This window comes from Ostrinia nubilalis, chromosome 23 (assembly GCF_963855985.1).
Source record: "Ostrinia nubilalis chromosome 23, ilOstNubi1.1, whole genome shotgun sequence".
Lineage (NCBI taxonomy): Eukaryota > Metazoa > Arthropoda > Insecta > Lepidoptera > Crambidae > Ostrinia > Ostrinia nubilalis.
Window position 1 is genome coordinate 2,550,008 of NC_087110.1, and position 20,464 is coordinate 2,570,471.

The following is a 20,464-nucleotide window of genomic DNA, read 5'->3' on the forward strand; positions in this document are numbered from 1 at the left end:
CGTCCATATCGTCGCTCAACAGCCAGTGCTCGGAGCCGCACGGTGAGTCTCATCATCATCATCATCATCATCATCAGCTCGGCGTCGTCCCGCCTCGGCAGCCGCAAGTCCTCGCTGACGTCCATCTCGTCGCTCAACAGCCAGTGCTCGGAACCGCACGGTGAGTCTCATCATCATCATCATCGTCATCGTCATCGTCATCAGCTCGGCGTCGTCCGGCCTCGGCAGCCGCAAGTCCTCGCTGACGTCCATCTCGTCGCTCAACAGCCAGTGCTCGGAGGCGCACGGTGAGTCTCATCATCATCATCACCATCGTCATCATCATCACCATCGTCATCATCATCGTCATCGTCATCGTCATCGTCATCGTCATCGTCATCGTCATCGTCATCGTCATCGTCATCGTCATCGTCATCGTCATCGTCATCGTCATCGTCATCGTCATCGTCACGCCTCGGCAGCCGCAAGTCCTCGCTCACGTCCATCTCGTCGCTCAACAGCCAGTGCTCGGAGCCGCACGGTGAGTCACATCATCATCATCATCATCATCATCATCATCATCATCATCACCATCATCAACTTGGCGCCGCACTCTTTTAAATTATTGCTACTAATGGCATACGCAGGGTCTACATGCGCGAATGTATCCACTGAAGGATTTTATGGCGGCCCTGTCGCACGATGTTTTGTGTCTTATGCAAATATCGCACGTCCGAACAACGCCCCACGCATGCCTCTTTGCAGTGTCATTATACCTGAAGCACAACCATGATTTCTCTATTATACAGGGTGTTAGTAGGTAAATGGGTATATGAGCCGGCACTAGCCCATGTTAACATGGTATGGTGAAGTCAGAAAATTGATATCTTCATTTTAATTATTTTAATTTTCATACAAATCGGATTTTATAAAATTTATTTTGTATGAAAATTAAAAAAAATAAAATTATGATACCAAATTTCTGACTTCACCATACCATTTATATGACCATGTTAACATGGGCTAGTGTCGGCTCATATACCCCTTTACCTAACACCCTGTATATGTAGTTTTGATCTAAGAATATACTTTGAATCTACTAATATTTGACTGCAACCTGTATTTGCACTTTTTAATAAATAAATAAACTCTTATTTTCAGGTGTGTCGAATTCGAACGCGAACTGTTCGACGCCAATCTCAAACGTGACTATGGCTGGCACTCTTAGCGCGGCGGACGACAGGCATTGTCTATCACAGGTAACGAAGATTTAGTGAACCTTGAATAAGTTATATTTTTCATCATTTTATAGACTTAATACAAGACTCAAAAGATCTACTAGACTATAATATTTATTTATCGACACATTTTTTGTATTATTGAAATTTATTTTGCTTTTAGTTTTACATGAATTTGTTTTATTATTATTTTAGTTTCAGTTTTTTATTCTGTTTTATTGAGCTCGATTCCGAAATTGTTTGTTGTATTGGTTGCGCAACGAATATTGAAGTGAACACATTCACTGATGTAATATTTGAATAGTTGGGATCATTCTTCATGCTTTTAGTATGCATGTATAGCATTTGGAATCAAGCTCAAGCTTTATTCACATTTCCACGAGGTTTGTTTGGCAAAAGTCAATTCTTGTAATTGATACTTTTGCTTTAAAAATAAACATATACCACGTACGCCCCGCGTACTCCCCACGTACGCCCCGCGTACACCCCACGTACTCCCCGCGGTGGTGTGAATACAGGGTGGAAACGTTAAGTGATCTCACTCTATTATTTCTAAACTATACAAGATATCGAAAAACTGATTACTGATTCTGAAAGTGCTTCACGAGCTCTTTCAAACGGTACAAATAATAGGTTACATAATAAATTGGATCTATCCGAAAATTAAATGTTTTCAGCCTCCATACTAAATGTATGCCAGTCAAACAAAATTAGAAGTATTAATTTTTTTTATTAAACAATAAACACTTAAAATGAACTCGTAAATTGCATTCTTATTTAAAATTATTAATGGAAAACATTGGTTTTAGGCTTTACTTGCTATAATATTATCAAGACATGAGTGCCATGACTGTGGCTGTACTAAATGTATGGAAGCTGGAAACATTGAATTTTAGGCTGGATCCAGTTAATTTTGTAACCTATTATTGGTATCGTTGGATAGAGCTCGTGAAGCACTTTCAGGATTAATAACCAGTTTTTGAATATCTTGTATAGTTTTTAATATTATGTTGTTTTACTAAATGTATGGAAGCTGAAAACAATAAATTTTCGGATAGATCCAGTTAATTCTGTAACCTATTATTGGTACCGTTGGATAGAGCTCGTGAAGCACTTTCAGGATCAGTAACCAGTTTTTCGATATCTTGTATAGTTTAGAAATAATCGGATGAGATCACTTATCGTTTCCACCCTGTATACCTTTACCGTGCGTAGAGCGGGTCGCGGCTGGCGGGCGCCGGCAGCGCCGACTCCGGCTTCCGCTCGCAGGACGCTCTGCAGCGCCGCAACTTGTATCATCACGATGTAATTTGATTTTTGTTTTGTTTTTAGTTTTAGTTCTACTTTTTGTATTTTAGTTTTTTTTCTTTTGAGTTTATTTTTTCTTTTAATTCACACATTGATAGACGCGCACAAATGCTATACGTTACACTAATGCAAAGATGATGACAACTTTGCCAGATAGCTCTGGTATATTCTTCTTACACTTGTGAAATGTTGATTTCACTTGCTGCGCGTCAATGAATGCCCTTGTCCACAGGTCCTAAAAACATATAAGTCCTCTTACGATATTGGGTACGGGTAGTGCCCAAGGTTATGTATACTCATACGTTTTGGCGCGCTTTTATCAGCTGACCGAATAAAGAATTATTCCTTCAAAGCAGTTACTGTTACTAAAAAAACTGTCGCTTTATAGTTCCAAGAAGTCGTCTAGTTCCAAAAATATCAAAATACAAACAAATTAAAACTCAAAGCTGTTAAACATAATAAACAAAATGATCAAAGTGTTGACGATTCCATGCCATATTACCAGGGTTCCGACACCCAGAGCATAAGCAGCGAATGCATCGGGCTGGACAACGAGCGAGCCGGCTTAGACTTGGAACGGGATGTTCATAACGCCGGTAAGTGGCTCACTTCATCATTGTAAAATTATACAGGATGAAATTTTGTAATGCCACCTGGTTAATACTGTAGATAGAAAATTTTACTCAAAGAAAACATTCCTTTATTTTTGAAAAGAAAGTGAACTGCATTCAAAGATTTTCGAAAATTCACTACCATACCATACAGTTTTCTGTACATAATAAAAATAATTTAAGATTTCATGATTTACTTTGATTTGAAGTTTGTTAGAGAGATTTCATCCTTTTACATAACCCTAACGATCGATGTAATAAAAAAACAGGGTGTAATTTTTAACAAATTTTAGTTGGTTCGATTCCCGGGTGTGGCAAGCAAATTTTTGGAAATCTTTGAATGCAGTTCTATTACTTTTCAAAAATAAAGGAATGTTTTTTTGCGAAAATTTTTCTATCTACAATATTAAGAGTACTTTCCCTTTAGGTGGCATTACAAAATTCCACCCTGTATACTACGAGTATAATACAATTTGACCAAGGAATCAAAAGATCAAAAATAAGTAAATAAAGAAGGTAAGTACACTTTACTTAGAGGGCTCTAAACGGGCATTAAAGAAACATGTTAGTTTCTTTAATGCCCGTTTTCACCATCAATCCCTAATTTTTAAGTGACCCCTATCATCAGGTATGATACCGGTAATCCGTAACACTTATCAGGCATTTTGTTTTCATAGCACTTAAAAATTACGGATTGATAGTGAAACGGGCATAAGACAGTTTTTGTCCACCAGTATAGTTTTAAGGCTTGGTATTTCTGCTAAAGTAGGTATTTCGCGCTGTCAAAATCTGCGCGCGCAATACTTCGCCGAAGACAGCGCGCCAAAGAGCTCTCGCGACTACACAGTATAGAAATACGCAGTTGGTTAGGTTAGGTTGACTTCCTTCCGTTCAAGCGTCACACTCACAGCACTTTCTAATACAAATCATATCCAAGTGATACAAATTAAAACAACTTTTAAAATTTTTGGGAATATATTTTAGAATCGAATAAATATAGAATATAACTGCCAAAGTAAACACGGTTCAAAGAGGCGTGGCGTCACCCGTCACCGTCAACCTTCCGGAAGTTCCGCGCCGGCTAAAAGAATTTCAAGATTACGTCACCCGACCTATCGGTAGATCCTCGGGAGCTTGAGCGATTGGAAAAACATTTTATGATCAGTTACTCGTAGTAGCGATTATTTAGAGCTTGGATAATAAATTATAGTTGTTGCAATTCACAAAGCTTTGCATGTAGTTAATTACATTAATCAGTACACGCATCAACTTTGTTCAGTCTTTTTGTTTATTAATAAATAAAAATATCATACTAAAATTGTGGTGGCATGGTGGAGGAAGGGACGCTCTAGAGACTCAAGTCTACAAGGAGTCATATGAACTCCAGTTTTAAATCCGTTGACATCTGCTGCATCTGTTATCTTTTTGGCTAGAAGATTCTTCTATCTTACAACTTAGACCTTTAGCTACAGACCTTAGACAGTATTTTTTATTATTTATTTGTGTCAGTGTGCTCTTCTAAAGAGTGTAAGACGATTGTATGTAGGTACTATTAAAATGTAATTTTAACTCATTGGTTTTGTCTCATATTTGAGGAATGTACTATGTATCATGAGTAGAGTCTTCGTTTAAAAGGATGCGAACGATTTAAATTTCAATAGGTAGACAAAATTGATAATTCTTAATTATCAAAGATTTTAGCTTTCTCCAGTAACACTGATATTATTATACTGTGACTCATCAAAGTCATCATTGTCAAAAATATTGACAAATCGCGAACTGTCACGGCCAAAAAACTGACACGCGTCCGTCCTCCGTAAGCGCCACCGCGCGACTGATTGAGATTGTCCAAGCCGTCATGGACGATTTTTTCCACATTTTTTAACATAGTAACTAAATAAGACGCAATATAAAAATTTCATCCGTTAAAAGCCCTCAAGTTATTTCTGAACTTTAGTTTAGTAAAAGATTTAGAATCTCAAATCGCTTATTTTAAAAATAAAACCATAAATAGAAAACGAATAGAGGTAACTTTGGGAATTTATTCTATCGAGTCAACTTCATCAAATCGTGTTTCCATCCGTTAATAGCCCTAGAAAATATCCTCAACTATGCCCAATAAAAATCTTAGCCTTTAATTTTACTGTTTAGTACCTCAAAAATGAAAAATGAAAACCTCATTTTCGCCATTTTCTCTGCTACCCGGCCTTAAATCATTCGTACACCTGGTTATAGAGTTACAACTTAAAAATTACTCATTTTACAGGAACAGCTAGTAGTTTACGTAGTTTTTGTCGCAGATTTCGATCCCGATGTCGGTTTTTATTATTATTTTTTGTGCTACCCTAAAGAATATTGTATGTGCGATATTTATAACAAAGGCTTACATAATTTATTTATGTAAACTCATTGAAATGAGTATAATTTATGATACTCATTTCAATTCTAAATCTTAATCTTATTTAAATTTATTCAATTTTTTATTTTACATCTTGTTTCAACTAACATAGGTTTTAAGTGCAATTTTTACTAACAAACTGAGTCCTGGTTACTTGAATAAAGAATAATTTATTATTATTATATTATTGAAATTACAATTATTTCCGCAGCGTCGGCGACGTGGCCCGACCTGAAAGACACTGCGCAGTTCGAACGCGCAGCCTCTGCTATCATGGGCGGTCGGCCGCACACTATCTCTGCAGGTAATGAGATTTTCTTCATTGTTTTGTTTATTTCATACTGGTGTATTAATACAGGCTCTTATTTTAATTTTCTCCTTTGTATATTTCATTAGATTAATGAATGGTTAGATTTTTGTCTCCTTTTTAAGTCCAATAATGCAGTTTATAATAATATTGTTAAAAAGTACCTGAATACAAGATACTTTTGTAGTAGTTAGAAACATACTGTTTTTCGAACAATAACATTAATTGACATTTAAGATCAGATCAGATCAGACCGGCAGGCGCTTCTTCTCAGCACTTGCCAAATGGGGCATTCCACGCGAAGCGGACAGGTAAAAAAAGTCGATGTTTCCGATTTCAGTAATATTTGAGTATGTTCTACCTATACATATTATTGATACGTGTACCAAATATTTTTGTAATATAATGACTAGTTTAAGAGTTATGGGTCTTCGAAGTTTTCGACAACCGGTTGGCATGCAGTACTTCAAAGCCGATTATGGAGTCATAAAATTATATATTAAAATAATTAAACCACGGGATTTATTACTTCATTTACCGTGCTTTTTAACTGTATTTTTGGAAATGAAAAAATAATTATTTTTTCCTAAAAAAAAGGAAAATTAATTTTTTTTCCTTGATTTTCACAAAGTTCGACCGTTTCGATTTTTTTAATTTTTTTAATTTAAATAGCTAATATTGTGTAGAACATTCATGCCAACTTTCAAAGTGGGCGTGGAAGTGGATTCGGAGCTAGACTGAAAATACTGCCGAAGGGTGGCGTCCAGCGCCGCGCCGTCGCGCTGCCGCGCCTGAAGCCCGCCGCCTGTGCGCGTTTAGTGAAACTGACAAGCAAATAAAATCTTTTGACGGAATGTTTTGTAGATTTTTAATAACACCAAGACATTTTTAATACCTATTAAATACTAAAATACGTTATAAAATAAAGTAGTAGTAGTAGTAAATAAAGTTGCGTTTTTCCGTATCGTGAAAAATAAATTACATTACTCGTAACTGTGAATATTTCCTAACAAAAATAGAATGAGCTGTTATTTTTATACCTTTCGAGTTACAAAAGGCGATTATGTGGGAGGCAGACGGTCGTCAGTGCTTTCATCCTATTCCTATGAAATTAAGTGGCTCATAATAATTTTTAGGTATAATGAATACTAGACCTTTTATTCTATCTAGTCTTTTGAAAGGTCGTAAATTATTGGTAATTAGAAGATATTGTGGACCGGATTAATAGATCCACCAGTTAATTTAGGTCAGGACTAATACCCAGAACCGAACCGAACCGGCCGTGCCGCCCGGCATGTGCGGATACGCCATAACTAGGCTTGTGTAGTACATGTACTATGTACTAATAGGAAGCAATTCCTTTAATTAAGTGAACGAGAACGAACTATTCCGTCTTGGTCGTTCAAATCGGTCTTTTAGTTCACTTTAGTACAGCCGATCACTAATGAATAGGTGTGAACGAGACGTGAAATTGGTGACAACCGCGCGCGAGCGAGATGGATTCGGCTCTGTGAGTGTGTAGCGAGTATTTTTCGATATTGGACCATAAATGCATATGAATAAAGACTTTTTTCGTTCGATCTATCTAATAGAATCAGTGTACTAAAATGTGCTAGTTAATAGTACTAGAAGACCGAACTAGTTCATTTGACCGATTTTCGGAGTTCGGAGCGATCCTTTCAGTGTCCGAGTAAGAACAAGCCTGGCCATAACGTATTTTTTAGTATTTAATAGGTACTAAAAATGTATTGGTGTTATTAAAAATCTAAAAAACATTCCGTCAAAAGTGATTTTATTTGTTTGTCAGTTTCACTAAACGCGCACAGGCGGCGGGCTTCAGGCGCGGCAGCGCGACGGCGCGGCGCTGGACGCCACCCTTCGGCAGTATTTTCAGTCTAGCTCCGAATCCACTTCCACGCCCACTTTGAAAGTTGGCATGAATGTTCTACACAATATTAGCTATTTAAATAAAAAAAATTAAAAAAATCGAAAGGGTCGAACTTTGTGAAAATCAAGGAAAAAAAATTAATTTGCATTTTTTTTAGGAAAAAATAATTTTTTTTTCATTTCCAAAAATACAGTTAAAAAGCACGGTAAATGAAGTAATAAATCCCGTGGTTTAATTATTTTAATATATAATTTTATGACTCCATAATCGGCTTTGAAGTACTGCATGCCAACCGGTTGTCGAAAACTTCGAAGACCCATAACTCTTAAACTAGTCATTATATTACAAAAATATTTGGTACACGTATCAATAATATGTATAGGTAGAACATACTCGAATATTACTGAAATCGGAAACATCGACTTTTTTTACCTGTCCGCTTCGCGTGGAATGCTCCAAATGTTTGTCTCGAAGCGCTGGTAGGGCAAAAAAAGAATGAGACATGTATAAATTCCTTGAGAGCATTTGACGATTTGCAAGTACTAATTTAATTAGTCTAAACAAATAAAGATAATTTTGATTTAGATTTTTTGATTTTGAAGTCGCCGAGCCTGGCAAAGACAACAAGAGAAATGGTTGAAAAATGTGGAAACATTCAACCATCATTTGCGTCTGGGCCAAATCCTTCATTTGCGTCTGGTAAATTAGATGACCTGATCTGGAGACTAAATGAGACTGTGATGATGATGACGATGATGATGACATGATGATGATGATGTTTGTTGCAGCGTACTCGCGTCAAGCGCCGCGCGCGACACTAAGCGCTCACACTTTCGCGCACTCCGAACTCGACGTGCAGCGCGACGCTATACAGGCGCGCCCGCCGCTGCCCACGGTACTTATTAGTAGAGATGAAACGGATATCCGGTAACTATCCGGTAGACCGGATATCCGGCCTAAATTTACTATCCGGCCGGATACCAGATATTAAAAAACTACGACAATTTCCTATTAATCAAATGAAATGCATTAATCTTTGAGGTGAATGTGAATAAAATGGCTTATAATAATGACGGCTTATTTAAAGTCCAAAAAGTTACAAAAAGCCATATTAAAGCCTATCAAAAAACTAATTTCTTTTTCTGGGCTATTCACTCTAATGACGAATACATAAATAGTAAATATCTGTTAATGTCGAAATATTTCCAAATAAAATAGGCGATCTTTTTTTCACTGATGATCTGATGACATGATGCAGTTCAGTCAGATTATGCAGCAAGTAAACTAGTTTAATTTTCGTTATTCAATCACACACTCACGATGGCAACCGAAATCGCCCGAATTGATCTACCCCCTAGACAAGTGGCAAAATCTGACATTCTATTCGGACGGATTCGATTTTCGAAAAGTGTGACTAGTCTAGTCTACTAATAGACCCACTGATCGTGTTCGAAGCACCTGTGCGGCGCTAAACTCGTCACGATATGCAACGAGACAATTGGCCAACTATCCGGCTGCAGCTGGCCGGATATCCGGTATCCGGTAACCGGCCAAACAACTATCCGTTTCATCTCTACTTATTAGGGATGATTTATATTAGACCGGACCGAGGCGGGGCGTGGCCGAAGCGGAGCCCGCCGTCCTGCACGATTAACGATAGCCACGATAGCCGAACGGTGAAGGGGTCGGACTGGCCGACTCGAGATCCGAGGAACGCGGGTTCGAATCCCACCGCCGCTCGACTATTGTGGTGAGCCCACTCGTAACACAAGCTTTAGCTTACCACGAGGGGCTAACGGGACTATTAGTAATTTCTGCAATACAAATTGCTAATAATCTTTAAAAAAAAACTACACAGAGTGTTAGGGGACCGTGCTACAACCGTGGTGTAGATGAGCGTCGTCCGGGCCGGACGGTACACGGAACGGTAGACGGGACACTGTGTAATATAAACTGGTTCATATAAAATGTATGTAACGTTTAAAATGCGTGTCCCCTCCGGACCACGTATACAGGACGCCCCGCGCACGGCCCGGTCTAATATAAATCACCCCTTATTTTATACTATTTTTTATTTATTCATATTTGGGAAACACAATTTTCATACACAGATAAACTATCACACAAAAAATAGGACAGAAATCAGCAAAGTTTCCACAGTAATAGCCCATGTTAACATGTGCATATAATGGTATGGTGAAGTCAGAAAATTGATATCTTCATTTTTTTTAAATTTTCATACAATACAAGTTTATAGAATCAGATTTGAATGAATTATAAAAAAAAAATATGATATCAGTTATATGACTTCACCACACCATTTATATGCACATGTTAACATGGGCTAGTGTCGGCTTATAAACCCATTTACCTAACACCCTAATATGAATACAGAATGGAAACCAAAACCACGACTAAGTATTAAAGTAACAAGAGTTTAAGAAGCAACAGTAGCTGACCGATGAAGTTGTTGGGCCGGCCGACTTGAGAGCCGAGGAACGCTTAACCATGCCGCCGTGGCGAAACCACTCGTAACAAAAACATAAACTTAGCTCGAAAGGTTAGCAGCGTATAAAAAAACAACAAAAATCCACAGTCACAGTGTGATACCCAATTTAAAAGAATCCCACTTAGCTAACATAAGACACGACGTTGATTTTCATGAATAGTTCATATAGTTTTTTTATAAGCAATAACACTGTCGATAGAGCTGACAGTTTAAGGATCCTGGGTCTGCTATCGATAAACTTACTATCGATTTGCAATCGGCTGATTATCGCTGCTGTTGTTATTAAACAATACTTGATTTGCTATAGATTAACACTATTAAACTAGCGATTATGCAGTAAAATGTATGTATATTATCCAGCAAGTTACGGCTAATTTGACGTGACATTGATTCGCAGACCTATCTTTCAGGTATTTTACATAATTTAATCATGAAAAATACTCCCTTTAATCTCACCCTGTATATTTGTATTTTCCAGCGATGCTCATCTTTAGAACGACCCGCCGTCCCAGCTAAGTCGACTAATGCCAACACCGGCCAGCAAGAGTTCAAGCCAACTAAACCTTCGTCGCTACCGCCACATCTTACTAAAGGTAAACTAGCCCTTACTTCGAACCAGGGATGTTATGAATATCCGTAACCGTAACCGAAACTTTCGGATATATATTCGAAATAAAAAAATATCCAAAACCGTAACCGTAACCGATGCTAAAGTTTCGGATAGTTTCGGATGTAGGCAGCTTAAATTGTTTTTGTACAGCATTCATTATAAGTTAAGGCATAACAGTCTGATTTACCTTTATAATGCCATAAAAAAATGTTTTTATTACTTTTTATTCGATGTAAAGTGTGCGTCCATGAATGAACCGTGTTGGACAACTATTGCAAATTGCATTCTAAAGCACAAATATCCGTAACCGTAACCGAAACTTTCGGATATCCGAAATAAAAAAATATCAGTAACCGTAACCGAAACCGGTATAATATTATTATTATATCCGTAACGGTATCCATAACCGAAACTACGTATCCATAACATCCCTACTTCGAACTCCTATGTTCTTCTGGTTAATTTCGTTGCGGGTCCAATGACAGTTTAACTTTCCCCCGGGACAAACTTGACCTTCACTGGTTGGGTTTTTATTGGCGGTCAAGCTGTAGATCCTGGCTACACAGGAGTTGCAGCAGTCAGTGGGATCCCTCTCGATTCGCTATACAAATAAGATATTCGCGATATTCTATAGCAGTGGTTCTTAACCGGTGGTCCGCGGACCACTGGTGGTCACTGGAGGCATTCCAAGTGGTCCACGAAGACATCGTAATAAACAAGTGACGTGACGTGATGAGTCGAGTCAACACAACGCAAACGGCGCACAGTGGGCGAGAAATCGACCGATCGAGAATCGATCAAGGTAGTACTGTGCATCCCTCACCTCAAATCAATAACAATGGCGCAAATATCTGTCTTTTTCGAGACCCCTGATAGAAATCTGCGTATTTTACATCAAAACATTGCAGGCGCAATTTCAAAACAAGATATATTGGAACTTACCATCGATGAATTGGGTCATTCGGGGCGTGAACCGGATGTCATTTGTCTAACGGAAACCTTTTTGAAGTCTGGATGTGAACAAAATTTACGCTTAACTAAATATGATATGGTTTCATTCTACTCTAGAAATAAAAAAAGGGGAGGAGTTTGTATACTATTAAAACGTGGTCAAATGTTCAAGCGCATTGATAGAATCAATAGTTTAGCAATAACCAATACTTTTGAGTGCTGTGGTATTGAAATCACTAATTATAACCTAATTGTAGTTTGCATATACAGTGTGAGTCACGTTAATGTGTACATATGAAAATAGATGAAACTAGACCTATTTTTATCGACAAAAAAGAGGTCAAAAATTTTTTGAGTTTTTTTTTAATTTTTTATAGATATTTTTTTCTTCCAATTACTTATTGTAAAGAAAACGTAATAACTTTTAAACTAAGCGGTATATCCTGATAAAATAAAAACAGTAATAATGCTAAATAACAGGCGATACTAAAAAAATACAAAAAATACACAATAAAGGCCAACAAATAATAAAAAATGATACTTTTTGAAAAAAAATTGCTTTTAAATTCGTGTTTTTTTGGTTATTTGATAAATTTCTCCAAAAAATGCCCCTATAACCGGTGGTTTTTATTACTTTGTATTATTCTCTATCGTATTATCTTTGTAAAACCAAAAATCGCATGTCTCTATCCCTATCACAACATTTGCTATGATCGTTTGAACAAAGGCCTGCCACAACATTATTTTCCGCTTCAGGTAGAGACAATTTTAATTTTAACTAAAATTCTTATTTTACTTCGAAATCTTTTGTTTTTATTTGAAATCTAACTTGTCTTTATCAAAATTACAAATCTAGAGCCATTTTCAATTTCGTTGTTAACGAAGCGTTGAATGGCGCGCCCGGAGAGGCTTAGTTCAAACGATCATTACAAACGTTGTGATAGGGATAGAGACATGCGATTTTTGGTTTTACGAAGGTAATACGATAGAAAATAATACAAAGTAATAAAAACCACCGGTTATAGGGGCATTTTTTGGAGAAATTTATCAAATAACCAAAAAAACACGAATTTAAAAGCAATTTTTTTTTCAAAAAGTATCATTTTTTATTATTTGTTGGCCTTTTTTGTGTATTTTTTGTATTTTTTTAGTATCGCCTGTTATTTAGCATTATTATTGTTTTTATTTTATCAGGATATACCGCTTAGTTTAAAAGTTATTACGTTTTCTTTATAATAAGTAATTGGAAGAAAAAAAATTATATAAAAAATTTAAAAAAAATCTCAAAAAAATTTTGACCTCTTTTTTGTCGATAAAAATAGGTCTAGTTTCATCTATTTTCATATGTACACTTTAACGTGACTCACACTGTATAGGACTCCTTTGTCTAACATTGATAATTTCTTCAAATTACTACAGATAATGCTACATAATCTATTACGCAGAACAAATAAAAAGGTAGTGATCGTAGGGGACCTCAATATTAATACTTTGGTTAAAACTAAGTCCTCCGCTACTTTAACCGACTTGACCAAAAATTATAATCTAAAACTACACATAACGACCCCAACAAGAATCAATTCATGTATTGATCATATTATAAGCAATATCGACGAAGCTGAAGGCACAGTATTGCCATTGGGTCTATCTGACCATGAAACAGCACAAATGCTTTCATTTCAAGTGGAACGTAAACAAGAACTACAAAAAACATGGTGGTTTGCTAAAAAAGAATACTCTGACGAAAACATTATTAGATTTAAAAACTGTTTAAAAAAATTATCCTTTTCTGACGTATACATGGAAGCTGATCTTAATATAGCATTTCGTAAATTCAGCGGAATATTTAAATTGTTTTATGATTTGTGCTTCCCTGTAAAAAATATTAAAATGAATAGAGAATCTAAAACTAGATGGATCTCAAAAGGTTTGAAGTTATGTTCCAAAAAAAAAAGATATTTACGGTTTAAATACTATAAAAACAAATCCGAAATTAACAAGAAAAATTATGAATTATATTCACGATTACTCAGGAAATGCATAGTCGCTTCACAAAAAATAGTAAATAATAAACGAATGGAAAACTCTCGTAATTCCTGTAGGGCTGCATGGAACATTATCAAAGATGATGCACCAAGCCCTCCTAAGTGCTTTAATGAAATCAAATGTGAAAAAACAAATCACACCCTGACGGACCCAACCGTAATAGCTAAAGCCTTTAATGAATATCTCTTAGATCTGACAGATAAAGCTGCGATGACCGAACCCAAATCTACACTCACCAATAGTTGTAATAATACAATTTTTTTAAAGCCAGTTTCCGTCACAGAGGTAAAAAACATCATCTTATCGCTTAATAACACCAACGCTGAAGGTTACGATGAGATATCGACAAAAGTTGTGAAAGCGTGTAGGGACGAGTTAAGCGATATACTAACATATCTCATAAACCTCTCTCTCGAATCAGGAGTGTTTCGAAAAAGGGTGACAAGAGTATTATAGGAAATTACAGACCAATTGCCATCATTTCAGTTTTTTCAAAGGTTTATGAAAAAGCAATGCATAAGCGACTAAACGATTTCTTCGTTAAGAATTGTATAATTAAAGAACAACAATTTGGTTTTCAAAAATATAAGTCTACCACTCTAGCCGGTTTTACTCTTGTACACAATATCTTACTAAGCATAGACAAAAAACATTTAACATCAGTCTTATATTTTGACATGACTAAAGCGTTTGATTTTGTGTCTCATGACATTTTACTATATAAAATGGAACACAGTGGCATTAGAGGTAGGGCTTTAGATTGGATTAAATCGTACTTGTCTGACAGAGAACAGTGTGTAGAGGTCACCAAGTTAAATAGTAAACAGGTAGTCACTAATTTCAAATCTGATTATAAAATAAATAAGTACGGAGTACCTCAAGGTAGCGTTTTGGGTCCTCTATTGTTTCTGATATATATAAATGACATTACAGAAGTAACACCACATCAGACAATTTTGTATGCAGATGACATATCTATCCTCGTAAGTCCTGTGTTTTTTCAATAGCAGTATTCATATCTGCCGGATGTACTATACCAAGTACAAACTAAGAAATGTGCTTCAGACCGAGATAAAATATTGACGGTTTTACATAGTTATTTAAGTGTTACATTATGTTTTGTATTTTTTACTGTAAGTTTAGCATCTTTAGCACCTGTTTTAAAAGAAAAATATTGAAAATAGTTTGTACTCCTGTAAGTACGTTAGGCATTTTATACAGTGTAAAAAATAATATAATTGAGATAAAGTTTTTATTTAAGTATTAAAAATAAATCATATTTTTCTTCTAAACGTCACTTAAGTAAGCAATAATTATAAAATTCAGTGTTTAAGATAAAATTATTTGGCCTTAGCGTTTTATATGGAGAATTTCACCAAAATTAATTTTTCCATACTAATATTTTTGTGATTTTTTAAAAAGCCATGAATTCAAATTTTATGAAATTTTGTAGGTAGATTGTATAGCCTGACCAGGAACATAAAAACCCTCGCCATGTTGCGGAAAACTAATGGTACTAATTTCTTTTAATGGCAACAGTAACTGAAAACTTCATTGACATGTCACCTTGCATGTCAGTCTATTGTTGTCAAAGTGTAAACAAACTTTATTTTAAATGTGTGCAATTGATTTTGTGAATTAAATTCCTAAAATATTTTTATAGTCGTGAAAGAAAAGTGGTTCACAATGTGTTAATGTATTTGTCGAAGAGAAATACTAACGGTTCGGACAATATTTTCATTGAATAATGTTTCCGACAAAGGTTGTCAAATTGACTGACATGTTTATCGTATAGTACAGTCCACTATGAAAATTAGTTGTAGTCTGTTTCAACTACCTATTTTAAAGTTTTTTGTCACTTTCTAAGTTTTGAATTTTATGGAATTGGGAAAGAAGTACCGAGTTTGAAGCGTTCATGAGCAGACATTGCAGTTGAATATTCAAGTTCTGAATTTGATTATTGATGAATAATAGAATAAATCCTACTAGCTCGATTGATGGTTTCATTTAATTTATTTAAACCAGGTTACCTTTAATAATATTTTTTCGTTAATTTATGAAAATATCAAATTAGCCCGTAATCCTGAATCCTGATACATAAATTTAGCCTATTAATTTAACACATGTACGACTGTACTCAGTGTTGCACTATCAAATGCAATTGACGCGCCTCTATGCCAGGGTTTTTATGTTCCTGGTCAGGCTATAACAACATTAAGCTATAAAAAAATTAAGACATTTTTTTGAAAATTGGTATCCGTATAAAAATATATTTATTTTTGTTTAATGGAAACGGACGACAATTAGGACGAGCTGTCTTTGAAGATTAAATTCTAATTTAAAAAATAAAATTAAGCATAACATTTCATACGTAAAAGTAAGCCCTTGAAGTATATTTTCAAATAAAAAAAGAATGATGGACATAGCTATACTATGAAAGAAATTACATAGTAATGAACTTCAAAGAAAAAAAAAACGCTAATTTTATACCTAATACAACTTTCATACAATTATTTGTGTAACAAACGCCTAACGTACTATATCAAGTACAAATTATTTTGACCGATCGTATACCTCCTAAAATACAAAGTTTCTTTTTAAATTTTTTTTAATTTACAAAAACTATAATTTATATTTACAGATACATTTAAAAAACAAGACAAAAAACAAAAGATTACTTTGATATAAACAGATAAACTACCCTCGTGCCGGCCGGCAATCCGACCGCGTGACCATTTTGAGAAAAATTGACACTGACAATGACAGTTGACGTTACCTGTCTAACATGGCGGAATTGACCATAGAGTATTGAATGAGTATGGTCGTATCATTTTTGCCATTGTAAAAAAACAACCCGGTAAATGGGGAAAGAAACATTTGTACTTGGGTAAGTACATTAGGCAGTTACGCTTGCTATGAAATTTAAATGTCAGGTCTGAACTACTATGCTTAGTATGTACTTGTACAAGTACGCGGGGACTTACGAGGCTATAATAGTAAAGACTGAAAAATATTCATTAATAAATCATTTACGTGACATACATGACACAATTGATGTAATAGTGACATGGCTTAATGCCAATAATTTGAATGTTAACTTGACCAAAACAAAAATAATGAATTTTAATAAATTAAATGACTTGAATATAAATTTTTGTAATAATATTATTGACGAGGTAAAAAATATAAAATTCTTAGGTATAACAATAGATAGCAACCTTAACTGGAAAATTCATATCGAGGAATTATGTAAAAAAATAAACAAATTTGTATATGCCCTTAGTCGGCTTAGAAGAACAACGTCGCAGCACACTGCCTTACTAGCCTACCATGGGTATGTTGGCTCTGTTCTTAGATACGGCATTATTATATGGGGTCATGGTGTCGAATTGAATAAGGTTTTTGTTACACAAAAGAAATGCATCAGGTCGATCTGTTTGGCACATCCATTGCAAAGCTGTAGAACCTTGTTCAAAAAATTGAATGTTCTGCCTTTGCCATCTTTATACATTTATGAAATGTCTTGTTTTGTGAAACAACATATGCATTATTTTAAAAGGGCTGCAGAGATATACCCCAGGAACACTAGAGATCCTGATAGGCTGGTGCATGCTTTTCCGAGAACAACATTGTTCCAAAAAAATTGTTACTCTATGGGCATCAAAATATATAATAGGTTGCCATCGAACATTAAACTCCTTCCACTAAAAGACTTTAAAAAGGAGTTACATACCTGGTTGTTACAAAAAACCTTTTACTCTGTAACTGAATATCAAAATCATGACTGTAATTGATTGTAATCTTGTTTTCTTTATTGCATGCTAAGATGTATTTAGCGAAACATGGACTTTATTTTATGTATATTTGACCATCATTATGTTACCTGTTTCTGGCAAATAAATAAATTTGAATTTGAATTGAATTTGACCTCCCCTTTCATAGGGTTTTGAAAAAAAATTAGTGGTCCTTGACAAGACAGAAATTAGGTAAAATGGTTCCTCGTGACTTAAAGGTTAAGAACCACTGTTCTATACAAATAATGTAACAGACACCTACATTTTGCTTTTTTTTTCGATTGGTGTCGATTATGATACACGATACGTTTGCGGCTAGCCGTCTTCTGCATTAGTTTACTCAGTGTCGCCGCTAGAAAAATAAGCCAATGTCAATATTCTATTGATCGACAAACGCAAGACTGACGTCCTATAGGCCTGGGATGCGCGCCGTGATAATTTATCGATTGTACGCGAGAAGCCCATACTTTTTGACGTCTAAAATCTAACTACATATCCCACCAAAAACATTCTGTAAAAAACTAGCCAAGTCTCGATGGAGCTGCTTGTTTATCTCTAAAAAGTAATGAAATCTAGACAAAGTCGTGCCAAGTCTATGGTTCTTTACTGCGATTTCTTTTTTATTATAGTTAATGTTGTGTGACTTGGCCGTTGAAGGGTACAAAACCAGGTGCTCCATGACACCATTGCACCAATCTGTTGCCAGAACCACTACCCATTGACGATGGAAAATTGCCACTTGGAAAACGTTGATTTAATAACCAGTGAATTGTAGGCTTAATAAAGCTGCGTATTTCAATAATACTTATGCATAATTATTGATTATCTTAATAAAGATTGTTCAACGGCCAAGTCACACAACATTAACTATAATAAAAAAGAAATCGCAGTAAAGAACCATAGACTTGGCACGACTTTGTCTAGATTTCATTACTTTTTAGAGATAAACAAGCAGCTCCATCGAGACTTGGCTAGTTTTTTACAGAATGTTTTTGGTGGGATTTCACTTCTTTTTGTAGAATGTGGCATAATTATTTAACGTCGTCGTCCTTTAATATTATCGTCATTTTTTTTACGATATTAAACACATCTTTAAAAAGGACAACGAATCAGAATTGATTTAATAATAACTAGAGGGGAAAAAAAATCTGGACACCGCGGTGCAGAAAATCGACGCTCAAAGTGCTAGCGCCATCTAGCGGTGAGCGGTACAGGCGAACACCACGGCGCCGGTGTGGCGCTAGTAGTATTGATTATTATGAATGTGGTGTTACTCCAGATCTTCGATTTTCCTAGTTTTTATAGTTTTCCCTTTATGTGGCCATTAAACCCTAACTCTGTACCAAATTTCAGCTCTCTGAGTTAATGGGAAGTACTAGTTCTATTTTGATGATCATCAGTGAGTGAGTGTCATAAATGCGAAACTTTGCTTTCGCTTAACTTCGGAACTAATTGACCTACAGACTTGAAATTTTGGATTTTAAGTGTGTGATTATAGCTTACTAGATGACGAAAATTTCTGCGTTCTGGTCTTATCTAAAGGTTCTCAAATAGAGGCCTGAAAATGCGGCGAAATGGTTCCAGTAAAGGATGGTACGGCAGTGTTTGCTTCGCGCTCGACTTGGCGGGGGCACTGCCGTGCCCCCAGATTTAATTTCTTAATAAACGATTAACATGTACAATAAACGTGACTTGAAAAAAGACCTAACTTTGGGCTCACCTCTGGGATCAATTAGACCAATTTTTATGGTTATAAAACCAAATAATGATCTCACGTGTCCTCTTTAACAGATGGATAGCGATTAATCCCAACTTAACAGTTTTATAGCCATAAAAGTTGGCTCAAGCGTAACTACCTATGTTTTGAAGAAGTGACTCTGGATTCTTCTACAGACACATTTTTGGGGTAAAAACCTTTCCTTTAATGAAATGAAGTTTAGAACTAGGCTTTTAAATGGTGCCAATATTGGTGGGAAGTCGGGATGCATAGGGTTTGAAAGTGCTTGTCGCGGGAGGGTCGATTTTTGCGATGACCAGTGTATATTGTATTGTTAAAAGTTAAATGGTGCAGTGTAGTGTCTTCATTTAGTTCCGTGTTTCGCCGCAGAGATGCCGGCGGCGCTGTACGTGAACATGTCTGAGCTGGCGACTTTAGCTGCCTCGCGCGCGCAGCAACACAACGCGGAACACCCGCACCAGGAGAAGGTAATTTATTGATTTGATTTGATTTTGATGTGCGGTTTGTACATACTTCAACACATCAGAGGTGGAATTATGTAAAGCAATCGTTATCATTTGACAGTTCATAACGTACGATTATTCTGTCTAACGCTTTGTTTAACGGATTTTATCGTACGTTATGAACTGTCAAAATGAGGGTTTTCGCGTATGAAAAATCCGCCAGATGGCAATACGTAGACGCGAGGTCCAAATGCTGCATGATTGGTTATTTTTGACATGACATTGACAGATATGTCAAAATCCACCAATCACGCAGCAGTCAGACCCCACATCCACGTCCCGCCATCTAGCGGATCTTTCATACGCGAAAACCCTCATATAATGATTACGATTGATTTAAACAATTCCACCTCTGATTATACAATCATGTTTGTTGCCAAAATGCCCCCTATTGTAACTGCAAAATACCACAGTGTTTAGCTTGGCATGCCGGTGTTTATACACAGGGTGTCTTTATGGCACTACTGGAAATGGTGATAGGGCATTTGAAACTTTCGTGTTTGATCTTTTATTCCAACAATATCTTAGAAATTATACCACCATTAACAGAAAAAATAATCATACTGTTACACCTTGAAAATGTT

At 35.9% G+C, this 20,464-nt stretch overlaps 1 protein-coding gene across 1 annotated transcript in view; it reads left to right on the forward strand.

Moving 5' to 3' along the window:
* Nucleotides 1-20,464, forward strand: part of LOC135083194 (protein MTSS 1-like) — a 249,561-nt gene that overhangs the window by 210,873 nt on the left and 18,224 nt on the right. Inside the window, exons 9-13 of the mRNA XM_063977928.1 lie at nt 141-287; nt 5,746-5,838; nt 8,518-8,624; nt 10,717-10,831; nt 19,747-19,844. Of these exons, the coding sequence (XP_063833998.1) occupies nt 141-287; nt 5,746-5,838; nt 8,518-8,624; nt 10,717-10,831; nt 19,747-19,844 (560 nt within the window). The remainder of the gene's footprint in view (nt 1-140; nt 288-5,745; nt 5,839-8,517; nt 8,625-10,716; nt 10,832-19,746; nt 19,845-20,464) is intronic.